The 21,934-nt window shown below is 47.9% G+C and overlaps 1 protein-coding gene across 45 annotated transcripts in view; it reads left to right on the forward strand.

Moving 5' to 3' along the window:
- The window catches only part of shot (dystonin-like protein short stop), an 84,802-nt gene that overhangs the window by 44,115 nt on the left and 18,753 nt on the right, over positions 1-21,934 (forward strand). For 20 of the 45 annotated variants that reach the window (XR_011417842.1, XM_070212747.1, XM_070212748.1 and 17 more), the window contains 9 exons: positions 58-971; positions 1,034-1,402; positions 1,615-2,533; positions 2,839-3,469; positions 3,578-3,713; positions 4,637-4,720; positions 5,384-5,605; positions 9,999-10,129; positions 10,532-20,906. Coding sequence is in view for 44 of the 45 variants with exons in the window: in XM_070212747.1 (XP_070068848.1) it covers positions 58-971; positions 1,034-1,402; positions 1,615-2,533; positions 2,839-3,469; positions 3,578-3,713; positions 4,637-4,720; positions 5,384-5,605; positions 9,999-10,129; positions 10,532-20,906 (13,781 nt within the window). In the remaining variant the exon portion in view is untranslated. Of the gene's footprint in view, positions 1-57; positions 972-1,033; positions 1,403-1,614; positions 2,534-2,838; positions 3,470-3,577; positions 3,714-4,636; positions 4,721-5,383; positions 5,606-7,328; positions 7,478-9,665; positions 9,864-9,998; positions 10,130-10,531; positions 20,907-21,934 lie in introns of those variants that run through there. The other 25 variants (XM_070212762.1, XM_070212761.1, XM_070212764.1 and 22 more) reach the window with 6 other exon arrangements.

Below are 21,934 nucleotides of genomic sequence, written 5' to 3' on the forward strand. Positions count from 1 at the left end.
CTATCTAATCTGTTATTAAAAATAAATATTTAGGTAAATAAAAACCTTCCTTTTTAGATGTGGACACCAACGAGCCGGATGAGAAGTCCCTCATCACGTACATCTCATCGCTGTACGATGTGTTCCCGGAGCCACCCTCGATCCATCCACTGTTCGACATGGAGTCGCAGCGTCGCGTCCACGAATACCGCGACCTGGCCCAGCAGTTCATCTACTGGTGCCGCGAGAAGACAGCCTACCTGCAGGAGCGCTCCTTCCCGCCCACTCTCATCGAGATGAAGCGTCTGCTGAGCGATCTACAGCATTTCCGTAGCGAAGAGGTGAGCGCCCGCAAGCGCGAGAAGTCCAAGCTCATCCAGATTTACAAGGAGCTGGAGCGGTACTTCGAAACCGTGGGTGAAGTGGACGTGGAGGCCGAACTGCGGCCGGATGCCATCGAGAAAGCCTGGTATCGAATGAACACGGCACTGCAGGATCGCGAGGTGATCCTCCAGCAGGAGATTGAGCGGTTGGAGCGGCTGCAGCGACTGGCCGACAAGGTTCAGCGCGAGATTAAGCATGTGGATCAGAAGCTGACCGATCTGGAGACGCGCATCGGTGAGGAGGGTCGGCGCATCGAGCGACTGCATCCCGTGGACGCCAAGAGCATTGTCGAGGCGCTCGAGACCGAGATTCGGCACCTGGAGGAACCCATACAGGACATGAACCAGGACTGCCACGTCCTCAACGAGGGACGCTATCCCCATGTCAGCGAGCTGCATAAGAAGGTCAACAAATTGCACCAGCGCTGGGCTCAATTGCGCACCAATTTCCACACGAACCTGGTACAGAAGCTGTCCGGTTTGAAGTATCCCGTCCACGAGACCACGGTGACGCGTCAAACGCGCATGGTGGTCGAGTCCCGTCAGATCGACACGAATCCCCATTTCCGCGATCTGCAGGAGCACATTGAATGGTGCCAGAATAAGTTGGTAAGTGCAGAGTGCTGATAACTCATCGTTCAAAGAAACTAATTGATGCTCCTCTCCTGCAGAAACAATTGCTTGCCGCTGACTATGGCAGTGACCTGCCATCGGTCAAGGAGGAACTGGATCGTCAACAGCACGAGCACAAGATCATTGACCAGTTCCACACGAAAATACTCAACGATGAGCGTCAGCAGACCAAGTTTTCCGGCGATGAGCTGGCCCTGTACCAGCAGCGTCTCAATCAGCTGCAGAAGGTGTACGCCGAGTTGCTCAGCACCTCGACGAAGCGTCTGTCCGATCTGGACTCGCTGCAGCACTTTTTGGGACAGGCCTCGGCGGAGCTGCAGTGGCTCAACGAAAAGGAACAGGTGGAGATTACGCGCGACTGGGCGGACAAGCAACTCGATCTGCCCTCCGTGCACAGATACTATGAGGTAAGTGATGGCGTTCGCCGGGCAGAATCCTCTTAGAGCTAGTTTTATATATATGTGTTGTGCTTCTATCCGATTACAAGCGTGCATTTGGTAATGGCGACGAGGTAAATACCAATTGAACATTTATATTACAACAAAAAAGAGCAACCAACCAAGTGCACTACTCGAATATGTTTAATATAGTTAACTAATTAACTATTGATATCCTTTAGAACCTCATGTCCGAACTGGAGAAGCGTGAGATGCACTTTGCCACCATTCTGGATCGTGGAGAGGCCTTGCTGAACCAACAGCATCCGGCATCGAAGTGCATCGAAGCCCATCTGACGGCCCTGCAACAGCAGTGGGCATGGCTGCTGCAGCTGACCCTCTGCCTGGAGGTTCACCTGAAGCACTCGACAGAGTACCATCAGTTCTTCGGCGAGATCAAGGATGCCGAGCAGTGGCTGGCCAAGCGTGACGAAATACTCAACAGCAAGTTTTCGCAGTCTGACTTTGGCCTGGACCAGGGTGAAACGCTGCTAAGGGGAATGCAGGATTTGCGCGAGGAGCTGAATGCCTTTGGCGAGACCGTGGCCACCCTGCAGCGAAGGGCTCAGACCGTGGTGCCTCTGAACAAGCGACGCCAGCCGGTGAATCGTCAGGGACCTGTGCAGGCCATCTGTGCCTACAAGCAGCAGGGTCAGCTGCAGATCGAAAAGGGTGAGACTGTTACGCTGCTGGACAACTCGGGTCGCGTGAAGTGGCGCGTGCGCACGGCCAAGGGTCAGGAGGGACCGATACCCGGTGCCTGCCTGCTGCTTCCGCCTCCCGACCAGGAGGCCATCGATGCCGCCGAGCGTCTGAAGCGACTCTTCGATCGGTCCGTGGCCCTCTGGCAGAAGAAGCATCTGCGCCTGCGGCAGAACATGATTTTCGCCACCATTCGTGTGGTTAAGGGCTGGGACTTTGACCAGTTCCTGGCCATGGGTCCCGAGCAGCGCACGGCCATCAGGCGGGCGCTCAACGACGATGCCGACAAATTGCTGAGCGAGGGCGACCCCAACGATCCGCAGCTGCGACGCTTGCGCCGCGAAATGGACGAGGTTAATCGCTTGTTCGATGAGTTCGAGAAGCGAGCGCGCGCCGAAGGTGAGTTGTATTCTGTGGGAGTATCGGTATCACCAGGGGTAAGATAGTTTTTGCCTCGCTTTTCAATTGACGGCGCTCGCCAGCTGTCCAAAACGTTTAATTGATGGAGGCTAATTGAATTTAACGCTGGCGTGTTTTCTCAGAGGCAAGTGGCAATCAGGAAGCCAGAATGCGACTTAGTCTTGTCAAGTGTAGTCAACTATGAAGAAGCTTTTTGCGAGTGTCAAAACAAGGGGTAATCCTGGCTAGGATAGCTAATCTTTGAACTTCACACTAATATAAACTGATTTTTTTGTACTTCACAGAGGAGAGCAAGCAAGCCAGCCGCATCTTCACCGAGGAATGCATTGCCATCAAGAGCAAACTGGAGGACATGGCCCGTGAGCTAGATCAGATAATACTGGCTCCGTTGCCACGTGATCTGGACTCGCTGGAACATGTGCTTGAGATTCACTCGGACTACGAGCGCAGACTCAACCTTTTGGAGCCAGAACTTAAGCATCTGCAGGAGACTTTCCGCACGATTGCCTTGAAGACGCCCGTGCTGAAGAAGAGCCTTGACAACCTGCTGGAGCTGTGGAAGGAGCTGAACACCCAGAGCGGTCTGCACAAGGACCGCCTGAAGCTGCTTGAAGCCTCGCTGGCTGGTCTGGAGGACAATGAGCATGTGATTTCCGAGCTGGAGAACGAGTTGGCCCGACACCAGGATCTGCCATCGACGGCCGAGGGCCTGCAGCAGGTGTTCAAGCAATTGAACCACATGCAGGACATTATCACACAACAGCAGCCGCAGATGGACAAGATGAACGATGCGGCCGATCAGCTGGGGCGCATGGGTGTGCCCACCAAGGTTCTGGGCGACCTCAAGCGGCTGCATTCGAACGTGGAGCGTCTCAACACGCGCTGGAGTGCGGTGTGCAATCAATTGGGCGAAAGGTAAGTCCACAGGCGCCACCTGCTATCTCCGTGCGTGGTTGTCGCCTCATTGGCGGCCACAGATGGAAATAAACCTGACTCTGACACCGTGTCACTTTGCTTTTTCAGAATGCGTTCATGCGAGACGGCCATCGGGCTGATGAAGAATCTCCAGTCGAGCGTGCAAGTGGAGGAATCATGGGTGGATGGCACCACAGAGCGACTGTCTGCCATGCCCACCGCCACTTCGGCGTACGAACTAGACGTGAGTACAGAGACAATGCCCCTGTAATAGCTAAATTTCCATTCCGATAAGCGATAGTCTATAGATCCTTGTACAGTATTGCTCAGTTCTAGCTGCCCCAGTGATCTCCTTCGCGGGCCAAACACAAAGTATATATACCTAGCCCATAAATGGAAACCGTAGTAGCCATTGACCCGCGTCCAAAGTAGTTTGCTCCCACAGTTGTTGCTCCTCTTTTTTGTTGTTGGGATAAAACCTGCCGGTGTTGGACATGTCTCAGTATTCCTATATACCTATATATATTTTATGTGTGTAAATCTATTTTGTTTTTTGTCTTTGTACTCCATTTCCATTTGTTTGTCCCCGAAAGAGGAGAAACAATCTCCAGTCCCTTGTCCGTATTATAGCAGTAGTTCTTGTCTAATCCAACAACAGTATTTGGCCACCACCCACATAAGCATACCACTTGTACATATATATACACAGCAGACAGACCTCCAAATGTGGCCAAGTCGACCACCTACACAACAATACCCATATAAGTAATCTGTAGTGATATCCCCTCGTCCCACCACACAGTAAATTGATACCAAATTTGTGTAGTAGTCTTGAAACTTAACTACTTTTATGTTTGTAGCTTTTTCCCCTTAGATTTGTAAGACGCACCTATACATATGCCAGTATCAAATGATATTGGCCCCTACATTTTATATTTATTCACCCAGTATTATCGTATTTGTAGTTGAAAACTAATTGTATATGTATTTTTGTCTAATTTTTTGTATTTTTACCAACCAAAAAAAACTTGTAAACTTTTTCACACAACAATCAAATATTATCACACACTATAAACCAACACAAAATGATCAAATTATAAAAAAACAAAACAAATTAAAAATCCCGAAAATATCGAATACCAAAAAAAATACCCCCGAAACCTATAGAAACTGCTCGGAGCTGCAATCGAACGAAAACCAAAAATCGAAAATGTCAACGTGGCTGGAGGACGACTTATACGCGAAGCCAAGGTAAAAATTAGTATGCCTGTTGTTGTGTGATTGATCTGAGAATGGCTGACCCATCGTAACCCGGCAGCCGTTGTTTCCAGACATGTGAAATTCGATCGTTCTTCGTGCGATTCGATGGCCTAGGCCTAGCAAAAGTTGGGTTGCGATAGGTCAGTTGGTGGCCGAGTGCCAACTCTTTAAGTATGATTGCGTCGAATGATTGTGGATATTTCGACCGAACACCGAAATCCCTCCAATTCCGAAAAGAAAACACTTTGTAGCTCTATACACCTCTTAGCTGTTTCTCTACCAAATCTATAATATATTTAATGCTTTTTAAAACACTGGCCGGCCGATGAGCTCCAGTTCATAGTTATCTTGTGGGTAAAAGGTGCGTTAATAACACTTGGGTGGAACAGAAACAGCCTGACAAACCAACACAAACAACAAACAAACCAACAACAAAACTTACAAAACAAACCAATTAAAAAGCAATTTTTACCAAAAAGTAATTTCGTATTGATTAATCAATAAAATAAAAAGCACTAAATATATAAACCCCCCCCCAACCTCCTGAAAAACCAACCGAATTTGTTTAACCCAAACAAATTACTAACATTTAACCGAAATTAACCAAACAACGAAACAACAATGTCAACGTGGGACCTTGAATTTCGGGAGTAGATCTACGATAGCAAATGCCTACGCTTCGTGGACTGGCTGCTCGAGGCCCGTCCCTCGTTTTCGCCGCCTCGCCGAGATCTCCGGCCAGCGGATAGCGATCCGGGCGCCACACAGTATTACAGCCAACGTCTGGACAACCTAAATACGAAATACGACAGATTGCTGGAACAACTGTCGCAGAGGCTAAAAACTGCAATCGAAGTGAATGGCAGCGATGGTCTGGTGAGTAAACTAGGTGACCTCATCCCAAACCCTGTCCCTTTGGAAGGATCTCTGCGAGGTGACGTCAGGCGGGGTATTTATTTGTTTGTTTACCTCGTTGGCTGGGGTTAGGCTCAAAGTATTCAATTGTGTCGTAATCGGGGTTCAAGTTCAGCAAACGAGTTATGTGCTTTCGTTTTCTACAAACGCAAGTCAAGTCGAGTTTTCAAATGCAAATACGAACGTCTCTCTCTCTCTCTGGTATCATTGTGTATCCTACTCCATCTGTGCCTGTCGTCTATCTGTAAATGTATCTGTTACCGCTCCGAGTGCCCGGCGGTTGTTATTATTAAATTAACCTTCAGAATCGGTGCACACTGTCGGCAGAAGCAGCCATATAATGACATCACGTCAAATGCGAATTGACCAAACATTCCGTCAATGGCTTGAAATGCTGCCGCCATAAATCACGGCTTGATTAATTTATAAAAATTTAAACTATTTTTTTCTGTCATCGTGACCGTCGTTTGTCTTTGCTGTCAATTGATGCAGTAATTTGTTTAATGTATCAAATGTATTTATAAATATTGCATTATGTCAGGAGTTTCAATGAAAAGAAAACAAAAACGATTGGTATTGTCATGTGCCTGACCAATTAGGCAAATTGGAGACAGATTCGAAATTAATAATGACGACGCCGAATTCTATAAATATTAATGAGGCCCAGCATTCGTATGGGTTCCTATATACTCGAATTTCAATGCCAGGGGACGTCATCAACGTCTTTGTCGCCATCTGTCAACTTCTCTTTTATTTTTTTGTATTTGGTATTTTTTAAATTCCTGTCCCCTGTCTATTTGACTATTTTTGTTCAACTGGTTTCGGATTTGTTTGTTTGTTTCCATCTTAGAAATTCAATTAAGAATTTTATTAGCCAACTCGTTTTTCTTACCTGCTGTTAAAATATTTGTTTGTAAATATTTAGGAGGCAGTTACCATAATGTATAAGTGGATCGCCGGACAAAAGTTATTGAACTTCAGCTACTTTAAATCTGTGCAAAACTCCTTTAGGGTCTCATGTTCGAAGTAAACATTTTTAGAACCAAAGGCAACTAATTTTAAATATTTAAAAAGTTAACCAAGTTAAAGGTTTAAACCTTTAATATTAGTTTTTGTACCTGAATTGAACCTATTTAACATAGTATTTTTTCCCATGTAGTTGATCTCTTTTTTAAAGTAATCCGAAATTGTTGTTTTGGGATCTATTGAGGCTTTTCGAAGGTGTTGCCTTCGCCTCGGGCGTTGGAGTGACATCATAACTGCTCCATTACCACTTCGCCTTCTAGCCAACTTGATATGCATAGCAGGGGCGGACGTAGAAGCTCCGCTGGCTTAACTAGACTGAAAAGCAAAATATGTTATTTAGAATGTTAGATGGCGGCACAAACTGGTTTTATCTTTTCTTCTGATACTCTATTCTCGACTTCCGCGTATTGTTTTCGACTTTAATGTGGATCCAACTCCGCGTACTCCGTTCCCATCCCCATTTTCCTCTCCAAAGGCTATTGTAAATGGATTGTTTATAATATTTTGGCGCAACAGCTGGGAAATGCTCACCAGCTCACCGAAAACTAGCCGGCATTCGAAAGCTCGCTCCCGGTGGTTGTTGTGCCTCTCTGAACCGCATGAAGCTCGCTCTTCACTCGGCCAATTGATTCTCACAGCAGTGCTGCTCCACTCAGTACCAAAAGCGACGTGGTTGTGTAACGTCGCGTATACGCTGTGTGTGCCGCCTTGCTGCCGGTGAACGAAATTTAACAAAGGCCAAAACCTTTAAAGCCTCAGGTTTTGTTGGCAACCAAAGTCTATGGAATTTGAATTCGAATCGAGCGTGTAATTATGAGTGAATAGTTGTGATAAATATTAAGGCAAACAACTCCTAAAGCTGAAATACAGAATATTGCTCATCCGCCGCATGGGCAGACGTGATGTCACATATACGGCCGGATAGAAAGTGTGTCCGTGTGGTTGTCTTGGTGCCTTAAATTTCAATTAAATGCGAACCGTGTCGCATTGGCTTGCTTTTATTTTGTTAAAAGAAATTTAAATTCGCTGCCGAGCAGTGTTCCAATTTTTGACGCAACGAGTTCTATTATAGCCCGAAATGAAGTCACTTGCGGGCTCCGCAACAACTCAAATATAACCGAAACGCGAATAGAAGAGTGTGAAAACGAAAATAAAAGAAATACATTATTAATATAGCCTTGAACATGTCGCAAGAATCGGAATGTTGATATTTTCGGCAGTCTGTTTGGTGTTAATGAAAGCTCACACACAGCCAAAGCAAAAAAATAAAAATCTATGACTGAAATTTCGTAGTGACTCAGCGAGTTGGGGTCATTAAAAGTTGCATAAATCCATTAAAAACTGCAGTTAAACTAAAATGAAAGCCGGCAAAAATGTTGAAATTCCGTTGGTCCATTATTTAGTGACTAGCGTGAATTATGACTTCCTATCAACAGCCGAGATCGCGGGAGTGTCAGGGCTGGCGCTAATCTAATCTATAAGGTGCAATCCATTAGGTATGATACGATGCTTCGGATTGAGCGATCGGTTGCCCGGGAAACACTTCTAACTGTGACTGCCCCGAACTTTACTTGTGATTTTATCGATTAAACTAGCTGCCTCTGTTTGCCTGCTATATATACAAATGGTTTTATATATATTTTTAGCGGCATTCTAACGATAAATCAGGAATGAAAGCGAGCGTTTCGGGGTCTTTGCCTCCACTAAAACCAGAAGGGAGGCGCCTATTTTCGTGATGCGGCATAGGCGAGGTCCAATTGCAGTGTCTGCATGCTGCACGCTCTCGTCGGAGCTTTTCATCCGTCTCTTTTGTGCTCTCTTACCCCCATTTAAAGCCGGCACAACGTGGCGTATTAGTCATGTTATCAGTGTCAAGCGCATCACACTCGATTAGGGCCAAGAATCAGTTTAATCTGCTTGCTGTTGAAGCCCCGAACAAGAAATCATTCAGAATTACTTTCTGCTTTAGTTCAGCTTTATTTTTCGTTGTGCGGGCGCCCGCTCGACAAACTTGTTTCATTTATAATCAAATATTCGCCTCTCTGATGACATCATTGTTCTCGTACTCGTATTTACTGTCTAAATGTGTGTCGGTGTATGTTTTGTTAATTATAATTTATTTGTTGCTTTTACCAACTCTAGGGCAACCTTGAAAACTAGCAGCAGCAGCAGCAACAACCGATTAGTTGTTTATTTTGAAAATGCAAATCATAATCGTTGATCACTGTGTATAGTCGCTATTCAATGACTTCATCTGCAGCCCTCCTATAGAGTTATATATGACGTCAATGCAATTTCAAGTTGAGGCTACGACCTGCAGCCGCCATATGTCAATCATTCCCCATTGAATCACGGTCTCCAATAAAGATAAAAAATGAAATTACCAGATGCCTGCGATAAAACCCACTTTGTATCCCGGCACAATCAAAGAACTCTTTCCGGGTAATCACCCATTTCTTGTACGGGGGCCTCTTGAGAGAGTTTGCACTACATATTTGCAGAGCGATTGAGGCCTTCTCCCTATATAGCGTCATTTCTATTTTCATGAAGGCTTTGGGTTTTGCTTTTTGTGTGCGCTTATTTATTTTTATTTTTTTACTTCACTATATGTGTTTCGTGTGATTTGTGTGCTTCGGTGCGGGGCTGATAAAAATGTATCCCTGTGTGTGGGTCAGAGAAACGAATCCAGTGAATGGATTAAGTGAATCAACAAAAAGAGCAGTAGAGTAAAGTCTTAAGGGCCGATGGACACTTAAAGTCCAGCGAAGACTACCGTGAAAAGTTGTTTTATAGCTTTAAAACACTTTTCTACCTATTTTTAGTTGCTTTATCGCCGGTGACTTTATCTCGCGGCCATATCAAATCACTCTCACGCATGCCATAAACATTCCACACAAGTTTGAGACACCACGGGCACCTTCAAAGTGACGCGTCTATCTAAGAATCGTAACTCGTAAATCTCTAATTGCTTTTGTCACAATTAAATCTCGCGCAGTGTATTCAAGAAGCCCCTAAGCCAACGAAACAAACCCCAATTGCTGACTATGACTTTGTCGAACTGAACCAAACGAAAGCCTTAGACATGCCTCAGCATAGATCGGGTCGCAAGGCGACCAAATCCAAAACCAAAACCCAAACCACGACTGTCCATGTGGCAGAGGAAAGTGACTACGACTTTGCGTTCGAGTTTCAGGTAATACTCCATCTATCCCCCCTCCTCCTTCTCCTCCCTGCTGCCGCCCTCGCAAAGCCTCCAACGATTTACATTTAATTTGCGTCCACAGTTGTTAACTTTTACTAACCGAAATCGCTTTCATTTGGCATTTAGCAATACGCTGAGAGTCTACAGAAACCGCTCAAGACCTTTAGGGTTGACTTCAGTGCGGGCAGCGTGCCAACTGGCGATGGCTACGCTGCGCGCCCGGAAGATCTCTACACCACCACCTACAGCACCACACAGTGAGTATTTGAAATAAACTTTATATTTCGATATCCCATTCTTCAGAACTCTTAATCATAATAAAATGTAGTCTGAATAATAAAGATATCAGAATTTAAATCATTCAAATAATTTAAATGTTTTTTTTCGGAAATACACTTCAAAATAAAAAAAACACTTGTGAGTCAACGGTTTCATTCGAATTACTTGTGGTTTAAATTATATCCAAAAGAAAGAACAACTATTCCGGAGAAACTCATTTAATTTCTTCATTTTATCAGATTTTTTCTTATCAAGGTCATAAAAATTCTTTGTTACTTTTTGAATTTGTTTCATTATGAATAATTTAAATAGAACTTGCAAATAACTTAACTTGCAAATTAAGAGTGCTTTCTAATGAATTTCTAAACCCTACCTTGCAGATTCAGCTCAACGAAGACAACGAAAAGCTCTACGAAGAGCGTATACAGTAGCGATGGCTTGGATGCAGCTAATGAGCAGGTTAACCCGCCCCAGTCTCAAATCCAGTTCAACGAAATCCGTACGCTCAAGCGCTCCCAACAGCTGGGTGGCCATTCCGTGCTGGATATAGCTGGAATTCGCGATCCGCGTACGGGACGCGTTCTCACCATCGGCGAGGCAATCCAGCTACGCATCCTGGACGTGCGCACCGGCGAGATGTTGGTGGCTGACCGCCGCATCACACTGGAACAAGCTGCCGACCAGGGACTGATTGATGCGCAGCTGGCCGGGCAATTGCTGAAGCCCGGAGCCGGGCGAGATGCCAGCGGACGGGAGCTGTCGCTCCTGGAGGTTATTCAGCGCGAGATTAGCGAAGCGGAATCCGGTTACGAGACGGCCGAGAAGCGGATCAAGGTAAACAGCACGGTCACCGTAGAGCAGACGGCATCAGGGGAGCTGGGTTCTCCCGAGAATCCGCGCAACATTGCCGACGCCATTACCGCGGGGAGTGTGGACACCAAGACGGGCCTGTATCGCGTCAAATCGGGCCAGACGATCAGCCTGGCGGAGGCCTACGAGCGCGGCTACCTCATCCGGCACGAGTCGGTGACAATCAAGTCGAATGCGCTGTGCCTGAGCGATGCGATTGCGCATGGCCTGGTCGATGGCGCCGGCTGGATAGCGGATCGCAACTCCGGCGACAAGTTCCGTTTGGACTCGGCCATTGCCAACCAGCTAATTGACGCGAGTGTTCGCGAAGTGGTGGACGCGAAACGCGATACGAAGATCACGCTGCAGGAGGCACTGCAGTCGGGCGTTCTGAATGCCAAAACGGGTCGGTACGTCAACGAGGTGACCAAGGAGAAGCTCACCTTCGCGGAGGCGCGCAACCGTCAGTTGATCGTGAAACCGTACACGCTGAAGGACATCTGCGACCTGAACCTGCTCGACAAACAGGCCCAGATCACGAGTCCCATGCGCCGCGAAAAGCTGAGCATCATGCAGGCCATCGAGGCCGGTGTGCTGGACGGTAATTTGCTCAAGTGCATCACCAAGCGTAAGGGTGAATTGGTCACCCTTCAGGAGGCCATTGCCGACGGCATCGTGCTGCCGGCGGAGTGCAAGTACCGCGATTTCATGACCGGAGAGTTGATCAGCATTCCAGAGGCGGTTGAACGCGGTCTCATCAGTTCAGTGGCGCAGCGATCGATCTTTGATATTGACGGGTTCAAGGATCTGAGAAGCAATGACTATGTTAGCTTTAATGTGGCCCTGTCGCGCGACCTTTTGCGTCGCAAGAGTACGGGCTTTGCCTTAGAGACGGGTAGGGATAGTCTGGTTCCACTAGAGGTGGCCGTAAGTGAGGGACTTGTGCGCCAAGAGGTCTACGAGATGTTCAGCCGCGGCATCGGGGTTCAAAATGCCAGTGGCAAGGAGCTTAGTGTCTTTGATTTGGTCTATCACAATCTGATTGACCCGAAGACGGGATATCTGTTGGATCCCAAGACTGGGGAGACAGTGCCCCTGGATACCGCCATCGAGCGAAAGTTTATCACTCCAGAGGGTGCTCTTCTTTTGAGCAGTTTGCTCAACATCACATTGACCACGGAGACGGTGACGCGGACGATTAATCGTTATGTGACAATCAGGGCCGGTTCCCAGGAGCCGGGCGACACTGTGCTGCTCACCTTCACGGAGGCAGTGCGTCAGGGTTTCATTGACGAGGAAAGACAGCTCTTTAAAGATCCCAAAACGGGCAATATTTACTCGGTGCAGCAGGCCCTTAACTACGGTCTGTTAGTTCCCGACAGCAACCAAACGGTACCAGAGCCAACTAACAGGAAGAAAACCAAGTCCACGATCACCATTGTGACCAAGCAGATAATACCAGAGGCGGAGCCCATCAAGCTAAACACACAGCACACCAAGTATGTGGAGAAGTCGGTGGAGATTCCCATTTCCCAGGAGCTAGTAAAGCCACAGCGCGTGGTTTCCGAATTTATAAATATGGAGAAGAGCAGCTATATCGAACAAAATGTGACGGAGCGGCAGATCATGGAGCTGCCTCCAGGAGGTTGGCGCCTGAAGGACGCCATCGAACAGCGGTTGTTCAACCCGGATTCGGGAGTATTCCATGTGCAGGGCACAGATCGCTTGGTCAACTTTGAGGAGTGCATCAACAAGCAGATCATAAACAATCTATCGGTTTCGGTAATTGATCCCAGCACTGGCGACAAGATTTCAGTGCAGTCAGCCTTCGAACGTGATATTCTGGACAGTTATGGCAACTATACCAACAGCAGGAAGCAAGTGCAGGGCATGCGCAGTGCCATTGACGAGACTAAGATCATCCTGGAAACCGTTCCAGCCACGAGAGGTGCAAACAAAAAGACCATTCTTCGCATAACTAGGGTTAACAATATTCCGGATGTGCTGGAGGTCTCCACACCCCTCAAGGATGCCCCGCCCAAGTTTGTAGAAGTTCTCACCTGCCAACGAGAGCTCGCCTCTCCGGAGCCACTACAAATTGCCCCGGGCGCCATCTATGATCCGTCTACAGCGCTGGTGATCTTCACGCAGACCGGTGAGACTGAAAACATTTTCGATGCCGCCCGACAAGGACTGATTGACGATCAGCTGATCAAGATTGTGGATCCTACAACCAAGCAAACCATTTCCGTGACTGAGGCGATAGCTCGTTCTATTTACGATCCCAAAACCGCCACTATACTTGATTCGGAGGGACAACCTGTGGATCTGATCACAGCCACCAAGTTGGGTCTGTTGAGTGTGGTGGGTGCCCCATTGGTTGCAGCCGAAGGAGCTCTAAGAACCGTTCGCTTCGTCACCGATCCGCGAACTGGTGAGCAAATACCAGTAGAGGTGGCCTACGAAAGAGGTATTGTCTCTCGTGATCAACTGCATCGCGGACGATCCTTTGATAGTGAACCGTCCAAAATTGAGGAGAAGGTGGTAGTGTTGCAGAGAATGCGCAAGGTCATTCTGAAGCCTAAGGATGCTCTGCGCAAGGGAATCATCGATGAGGAGACCTGTGAGATACTCGAAAACACGAGCAACTTCACCAATCCCAAAGGTGAGGTGGTTAACATAAGTGAGGCTCTAAACACTGGACTAATCGATGGACGTCGTGGCCAGATCATTGATCCTCAAAGCAATCGAGTGCTTAATTTCAGGCAAGCGGTGGAACAAAAGATTATCGATCCCGAACAGACCAACCACATTCTCATGCCGTTGGCCAAGAGCTTATCAGTGCCACGGCTGGCAGCGCAGGGATTAATTGATCCGCAAACACAGACTATTGTCCATCCGGAGAGCGGTTATCCGCTGAGCATCCCTGAGGCGATAGTGTGCGAGGTTTTGGATCCGCATTCTAAACTGCATAAGCCTGAGAAGTGCACCCTGGAGGAGGCGATCACAAAGGGCATTGTCAACGCTGATGATTCCACATTCAGCTATAAGAATAAAACCCTTAACATTACCGAAGCCATTGAAGCTAGCCTTTTCGATCCAAGCTACGATCAGCAGAAATCCAAGGTGGAAATTCCGCCGGTGGGTATGATATTCCCAGTGGCAGTGGAAAAGAGCCTCGTGGAACCGTCGAAGCGTGTGGTACTGCACCCAAGTACGAGAAAAGCACTTCCCATCAAGCAGGCCATCGAGGAGAACTTCATCATGTCGATTCCCTACTCCCCCAAGCCAGATGCTATCGAGGTGGTAACCGCCATGGAACGAGATCTCATCGATGTGGCTGCGCAAACGCTGACGGTTCCGTCCACAGGGGAAGGTGTACCTCTGCGACAAGCCATGGAAAATGGTGTTTTGGTGGTTAAGAATCTCTCCGATTTTGTGGTTACCCAGAAACCCATTGCCAAAACGGAAATAATGGAGACAGTGCGTGCCGTGCACACGGTGACCACCAAAACCATTGAGCTGATGCAGGGTTACGTTCTCATTTCTAACAACGAAGTGCAGAACGTTAGCACCGGCGAAGTATGCAGCTTGGAGGAGGCTAAGGAGCTTGGAATCCTGCGTGAAGAATCCACAACTCGGGAGACCAAGGCTGCGGCGGGAGAAAGTCCGGAATCAGTTGCTGCCCTAGTCACCAACAGCGATCAAACTGTGGTAGTGGAGGAGCGCACCCAAACAGTGGTGGTAGGTTCGGACACACGGAAACAAGAACTGCAAGTAGTCAGCACAACGCAATCCACCAAGGAAACACCGATTCCAACTTCGAGTGAAACCGACAAGAAGGGAAGCAAGGCTTTGCAAAATGTGAAGGACGCCGCCAAACTGGGGGCACTGGGCGTGATCGCAGCCCCTGTTTTGGCCGGCGGAGCCATCGTGAGTGGCGTTAAAAGTCTCATCAAGTCTGTGAAATCTCCCACGGAAGATGCCAAGACCACAGTAAAACCAGAGCAACCTCAGAGCAGCTTTATTGATCAGGAGCGCCGCAATGTGCCACAGCCGCAACAAGTGCCAAGTGAGGTGGATAATCTCCTCAACGAAACGGAGAACTTTATCAGCTCCACAACTGCCAACTTCATAGCCAATGAAAAACAGCAGGAGAAGCCCATTGAAGAAGTGGGGCCTTTGGCAGTGGAATCAACAACCACACTGACCACCACAACAGTAACAACCGTAACTACCTCAAAGACAACATCAGAAAGAGAAGATCAAGAGCCAGTTGTTGTGGAAGATGTAACGACGAGCATAGCTGTTGAGGAGAGTCCAATCGTAGATGTGGTTACCGAGAAACCTGAGCAGGTGACAGATGATAAAACACATGTTTCTAAAGTAACTGAAACTATTACCACAGTGACAACTGAGGGTACAGTTTCTGTGCCAGAAAAATCATCTCCAACAGAATTAACTCCTGAAGAGAAAACAAAGGAACCGAAAGAATTGGATCGAACTACCGAACCAGCACAAAAAGAAGTGCCCTCAAATGCAGTTAAAAAGGACTCGACATCCGAGCCAGTTAAAAAGGAGAAAACTCCGGAGCCAGCACAAATTGCAGAAAAGGAAACTTCTCATGCACCGACTACTGAAATAGAGCCTGAACCCTCTACAAAGCCAGAACCCAAACCAAGAACTGGTAAAAAGGAAGAGAATCCAGAGATCGAGCCGCCCTTCACAGCACCTCTTGCTCCATTTGTTGATCAAGTCACAGATACCACGATCACAGAGACCGAAATTGAACCTATTTCAAGTTCTCAAACTATAACAACTATTACAACAACTGTGAAAACTATTGAACAGCAACCAACGATCGAAGAAGGTACTGTGACTAGCAAGCCTGAAAAGATTGTTGAGCAAGTTAAGGAACCAACCGTCCAAGAGCCCACTAAAGTGGATGAGCCAAGTGAGATCGGCGATGATTCCTCTAGGCCTGAACACACCAGTACAATAGTGCATGAAGAAAAAACTGTCATTATCGAAGAGCCAACTATCACTGAATCTACAGTAACAACAACGACTATTACAACCACCACAACAACCTCAAGCAGTGAGGAGGGTCTGCCTATAGAAACGCCTGTAGAAGAGCATGTTCAACCTATCCCATCTAAACCAACTGAGGCTCCCCAGAAAACTATCAGTGATGAAAGTAAGCCAGAAGAAAGTCCAGTCACTACATCGCCCGATCAGGAGTCAATACAATCTATTCCAGCTCAACCTATTGAGACATCTCAGACAACTAAAGAAGTGATTACAGAGACAACTATTATCACTGAAGAGAAACCACAACTCCCAGGTGATCTTGAACGTATTGTTCCACCTCAGCCTGTTTCCGATAAGCATCAATCAGTGGTTGATTTCATTGAGAAGGAGAAGGGCCCAAAAACATCGTCAGATAGTGGCAGCAACATATTGCAGAATGTTAAGGACGCTGCCAAGTTGGGAGCTCTTGCAATTGTGGGAGCACCCGTTCTTGCTGGCAAGGCTTTGGTAGATGCCCTTACGACAGAAAAAACACTCAAGCCAGAACAATCCACAACTCAAGTGGTGACCCAGACGGTGGAAGAACTGCCAACGGAGGAAATCTCCACCAGCACTTCCACATTAATCACGAAGGTCACCACCACAACTACCACCACAACATCGTCATCAACAGTTGAGGGCACTCCCGAAGATGAGGCACGCGACGTCGTAGAATTGCCGGCTGAAGTGGTAGAAACCACCATCAAACGAGAAGTGCCCAGAACACTGGCCATTGGCGATGCCATTTCCCAAAAACTAATTAGCCCCGATGAGTGTCAAGTGATAGTAGACGGAGAACAGCAATCTCAGACAGTTTCCACGCTGCTCAAGGAGGAGCAGCTGAGTCCATTAGACGAGGTCCAGATAATAGACGACAAACTGATTGTGCTGCAACAGGTCTCTTACCTGGTGGACGCCGACACCGAACTGACGCCCGAGAGTCTGGACGCCCTTAACATCTACGATACCGAGAATCAGTACTTCATTGATCCCAGCACTGGCCAGAAGATCTCCTTCCATGCGCTAGTATTCGAGATGAATGTCTTTAACCCTGAGACCATTTTGGTTAAGAACTTTAGTACCGGCAAATACGAGAATCTTACAGCAGCATTGGAACGTCCACTTCTAGACAGGCACACCGGTCATATGGTGGATCCCAAGACAGGCAAGAAAATTCCATTCTTTGAATGCATTGCTCGGCAATGGATAATCCGTGCAGAACCCGAGGAACAGCGACCATCGGGCATTGAGAACGTAACCATAGACACACAGACCGGACAGGTAGTGCTTGACGATGGTCGGGTTTGCTCCATTGTTGAGGCCATCAACAGTGGCAAACTGGACATTCAGTCGATATCGGTGCGCGACCCAGTCAGCGGCGAGGTGATTCCACTGCGTATGGCAATTGAGTTGGGGGTGGTAGACATGCAGGCTGGCACGGTGATAGACATTCAAACGCTGAAGGAAATCCCCATGGAGCTGGCCTTCCAGTTGGGCTTCCTAGTGCCCGGTGCGCGCAAACCTATTTCCCTGGAAGCCGCCGTTCGCAAGGGTCTCTACGACCCCGAGACGGGCAAACTCTTCGACTCCGAAAGTCAGAACCAGGTCGATGTGCAAAAGTCTATTGAAATTGGTTTGGTGGACCCGAAGATCTCATTGATTGTCGATACTGTCACCAAGAAGGAAGTCAAGCTGGATTGCGCCATCGAAGATGATTTGGTGGTGCCAGCCACAGGTCAAATCAAAGACAACAAGAACAATACACTGGTGCCGTTCGATGTGGGTGTGCAACAGCGTTTGCTGAAAACCGACAGTGTCACCTGGAGCCTGCCGGAGTTGCTGCAACGTGAATACTACACGCCCAGCACAGGCAAGGTTCTCAATCCCGTCACCGGCGAGGAGATTCTCCTCCAGCAGGCCATTGAAATGGGCTTTGTGGAGCTGGAGACGACGTTGGTCAAGGATGCCGATCACGACAAGATTTTGCCCGGCAAGGAGGCAGCCAAGGTGGGTCTTCTGGACACGGTTCGTGGCACCCTAAGCTCGCCCAACATCAGTCTCGACGAGGCCTTCGTCAAGGGCTATCTTATTAGTACCAAGAAGCCACTGTCCCTGGTTGATTGTCTGCTGCGTGGTCTCTACGATCCTTCGACAGCCAAGTTCACTATCGACGACAAGCAGCTGGACCTGAAGTCCGCCATTGCTCAGAAGCTCATCAATCCCGAGGAGCTGGTGCTGCTCGACCCGAAGACAGAATCGATTATTTCCATTACCGAAGCGATAGCCAAGGGTTATCTCGATCCGATTGCCGGATATGTTATTAATCCGTATGCTTCCACCAAGCTGTCCCTCCACGAAGCCCTCGAAAATCGCATTCTCATTCCGCCCAAGCGCAAGCGCAGCCTGCCGGATGCCGTCTACCGGGGTCTTTACGATCACAAGACGGGTCAGTTCAGCAACACGGTGACCCGCGAGAAGCTCACAACTGAACGTGCCATTCGTAGGGGCATCCTCGATCCCGATTCGACGGTCGTCAATTTGGGTACCGGCCAAATCATTCCATTTGGGGTGGCCACCGAGACGGGAATCGTGGACAGTAGACAGGGTACGGTGAGGGATGCCGATGACAATTTCATTGACTTCAAGGAAGCTTTTGATCGAGGTGTTCTAGTTGAGGCCAAGAAACCGCTACGCCTCATTGAAGCAGTGGTTAAGAATGTTTACGATGAGGTTGATGGTCACTTTGTCGATCCCAAGTCGGGCGAGAAACTAAACTTTGCCGAGGCCCTTAACACGAATTTACTAGACGAGCATAGTGTGCAGATCAGGGACTTCAAGACGGGTCTTTACAAGCAGCTTAACCTAACGCACGCCAAGGACAACGGCATCATTGATGCCCAGAACTCGAAGCTACTGTATAACAACCAGACCATGACCCTCAAGCATGCCTTTGATATTGGAATCCTTATGGATGTCAATGCGCCCATCAGTATTCAGCGAGCAATTCATCAGGGACTGTTCGACGACAAGACCGGCAAGCTGAGCGATCCGAGAACTGGACGCCAGATCACTCTGCTCGAGAGCATGCGCAGTTTCGTGATTAATCCTCACCTGCCGTGCTACTTTGATGAGCAGACGGAGCAGATGTTCACGCTGAGCGAGACCTGTCGCAATGGCATAATCAATAGAAGGGAGGGTGTCTTCCGGGAACCGGGAAGCAATAGTTTTGTCCCTCTGGGCGAGGCATTGAGCCTGGGCCTAATTGTGGACATTGAGAACGCCGGCTTTGGTCTGTACGAACTACTATCCATGAGCTTCTATGATGTTCCCACTCGCAAGGTTCTGCATCCGGTTACGAATCGCAAGCTTAATCTCAATGAAGCCTGCGTGGAGGATGTGGTTAGCTTATCCTCCAGTTTGGTCAAACACCACGAGACTGGCAAGTACCTTCGGCTGGCCAATGCCATCAAGGAGCAGTTGATTGACGACTCTAGGGGTTGTTACAATCTGGTTGGCGAACAGTTGGACCTGCAGGCAGCTAGGGCCAGGGGTTTAATTGTCTCTAATCGTCGCCTTCTCAGCCTTGAACTCGTTCTGCGCCAGCAACTTTACCGCGCTGAAACAGGAAAGTTCTGTGATCCGACAACCGGGGAATATCTCGACCTTATCGAATCCATTCATTCGGGCTTTATAGATCCCGCGACGACTGTGTTTAAGAACCAGCTTACCGGTAAAGAGCTGCCGCTAACTGAGGCCATCGAGAACGGTGATATTGACGTGTCCAAGGGCAGGGTATTTGATCCGAAATCTAAGTCAGCTTATAACTACGACGTGGCACTCTCTCGCGGAATTCTGGTGACTATTACCCGGCCACTGACCGATCGCAATGATGTGGTGCGTCGCCAGGATAGCGTCGAATTGTTGGGTCAAACGCCCGTTAGCGTTGTGATCAGCAAACCGCGTGAAATGTCTCTCGAAGAGGCCATCCGTTACAACATAATCGATCCCAAGACCGCTCTTGTTCGCGACTTCGATAGCTTTAAGTTCTTGCCGTACTCGGTAGCCGTGGAACGCGGTCTCGTGGACACCACCAAGCGAACACTCGTTGATCCGAAGGCACTCTACTTTGCCTTTGATCCCACTCTAATCGTCTATGTACGTGAGCCAATCACCTTTGATCAGGCGGCCGAGTCCAAGTGTCTGGACTTGCTGACCGGAATGCTGACCTATGTGCCAGCGAGTGTAGCCAGCGATGACAGCGCAAACGATTCGCTGACTGTCATCGAGACGCCCAAGGTATACACGCTCAAGGATGCCGCCAGTGCGGGCGTAGTGGATCCCGACTCGGCGCTGGTCAAGGATCTGGCCAAGGCCAAGCTGGTCCGTTTGCCGGAGGCATTCCGAAAGGGCTTGATGGATGCGAACAAGGCGAATGTGCTCAACACTCAGACCTCGAAGCTTTGCACCCTGCAGGAGGCCTACGAGAGTGGCCTGATCTGCACGCCCAAGCGTTCATTCGGTTTGCTAGAAGCCATTACCTTCAACCTGTACAACCCCACCAATGGCTGCCTAGTTGATCCCTTCCAAATGCATCCCGACATCATCCGGCGGCGCAAGTTCACGCTGGCCGAGGCCATTGGCTCTGGTCTGGTGGATCCCTCGTCGACGGTGGTCCGTGACCCCAGCACTGGGGTCATTGTACCACTGGCGGCTGCCATCAGCAGCGGGCTGATCGATGCCACCGACGGCCGCCTGACCGACGCCAATGAGCCGAAGAACAACATCGACCTGGTGAAGGCCGCCGAGAAGGGTCTGCTCCTGCCGGCAGAACAGAGGGTAAGTCTCAGACCACACCTGACGTGGTACTCTTTCAATTTCCATCAACACCGATCTCGAATCCGAAATCCGAAATTGCGAATGCAACAAATTACTGAATTACTGCAAGAAATTACAGAAAAATTACTCTAATTCTAAATTTAAAGCTTTGTTCGTGGCATGTTTGGTATATACTCTACTATCGATATTGATTATATGATTTCGATTTTGTTAAGACATTTTGATCAGCGCGCTGTCTCTCTATCTCTCTCTGTCTATCTCTGTCTCCACTTAAATCTTAAACTCTATATCATCAGACTAACCCAGATGTGAGCTTTCTACAATGAAAAAAAAAAATATTCAGCAATTTTAATTTGCAAATCATATTTATTATTATTTTGCAAATCTCTTATATTGCAGCGCATGGCATTCAGTTTTATGTTCTATATATCGTATTTTTCGCTGAGATCGCTTTGAGTTCTCAAGCGACTGCTGCCACAATAATGCAATCAGAGTCAGCCAGTACATCACAGATCACATCCAACAAACATGCATCCATAAATATCGTTCTCCATCGATCGCGCTTTGTCAGGCCGAAGACCAATGCGTTATGTCTCATACTCCTCTGCATAAATGACGTCGGCAATAGGACACCATATTCAATACTCTATATATACTCTCTCGATTTGTCTATAACACTAGCATACGAATCTTTTTCCATTCGAACTTGCACACATAAACTCCCTGTTCTTTCTCTTCCCTATTTATCCCATTTTATCCTAGGCAGTATTTTATGTAGGATCAGACCAATCTTTAGCTGTGTCTATAAAGCGGTTACAGACTGGTCTGACTGAATGTAGGGGATATTCCCGGAATACCCCTTACATCACTAGTTTCTATCTTTTGCTCTTAGTTTTGGAAAAAGGTTACATTTTCTTTTCCAGCCCTAATGCAATAGCCCAGGCTTCAGTTATTATTTTTTACATCTTGTTTAAATACCAATTTTCTACCTATTTTCAGCATATATATATTTTTTATACATTATTTCG

Source organism: Drosophila takahashii, chromosome 2R, assembly GCF_030179915.1.
Source record: "Drosophila takahashii strain IR98-3 E-12201 chromosome 2R, DtakHiC1v2, whole genome shotgun sequence".
NCBI lineage: Eukaryota > Metazoa > Arthropoda > Insecta > Diptera > Drosophilidae > Drosophila > Drosophila takahashii.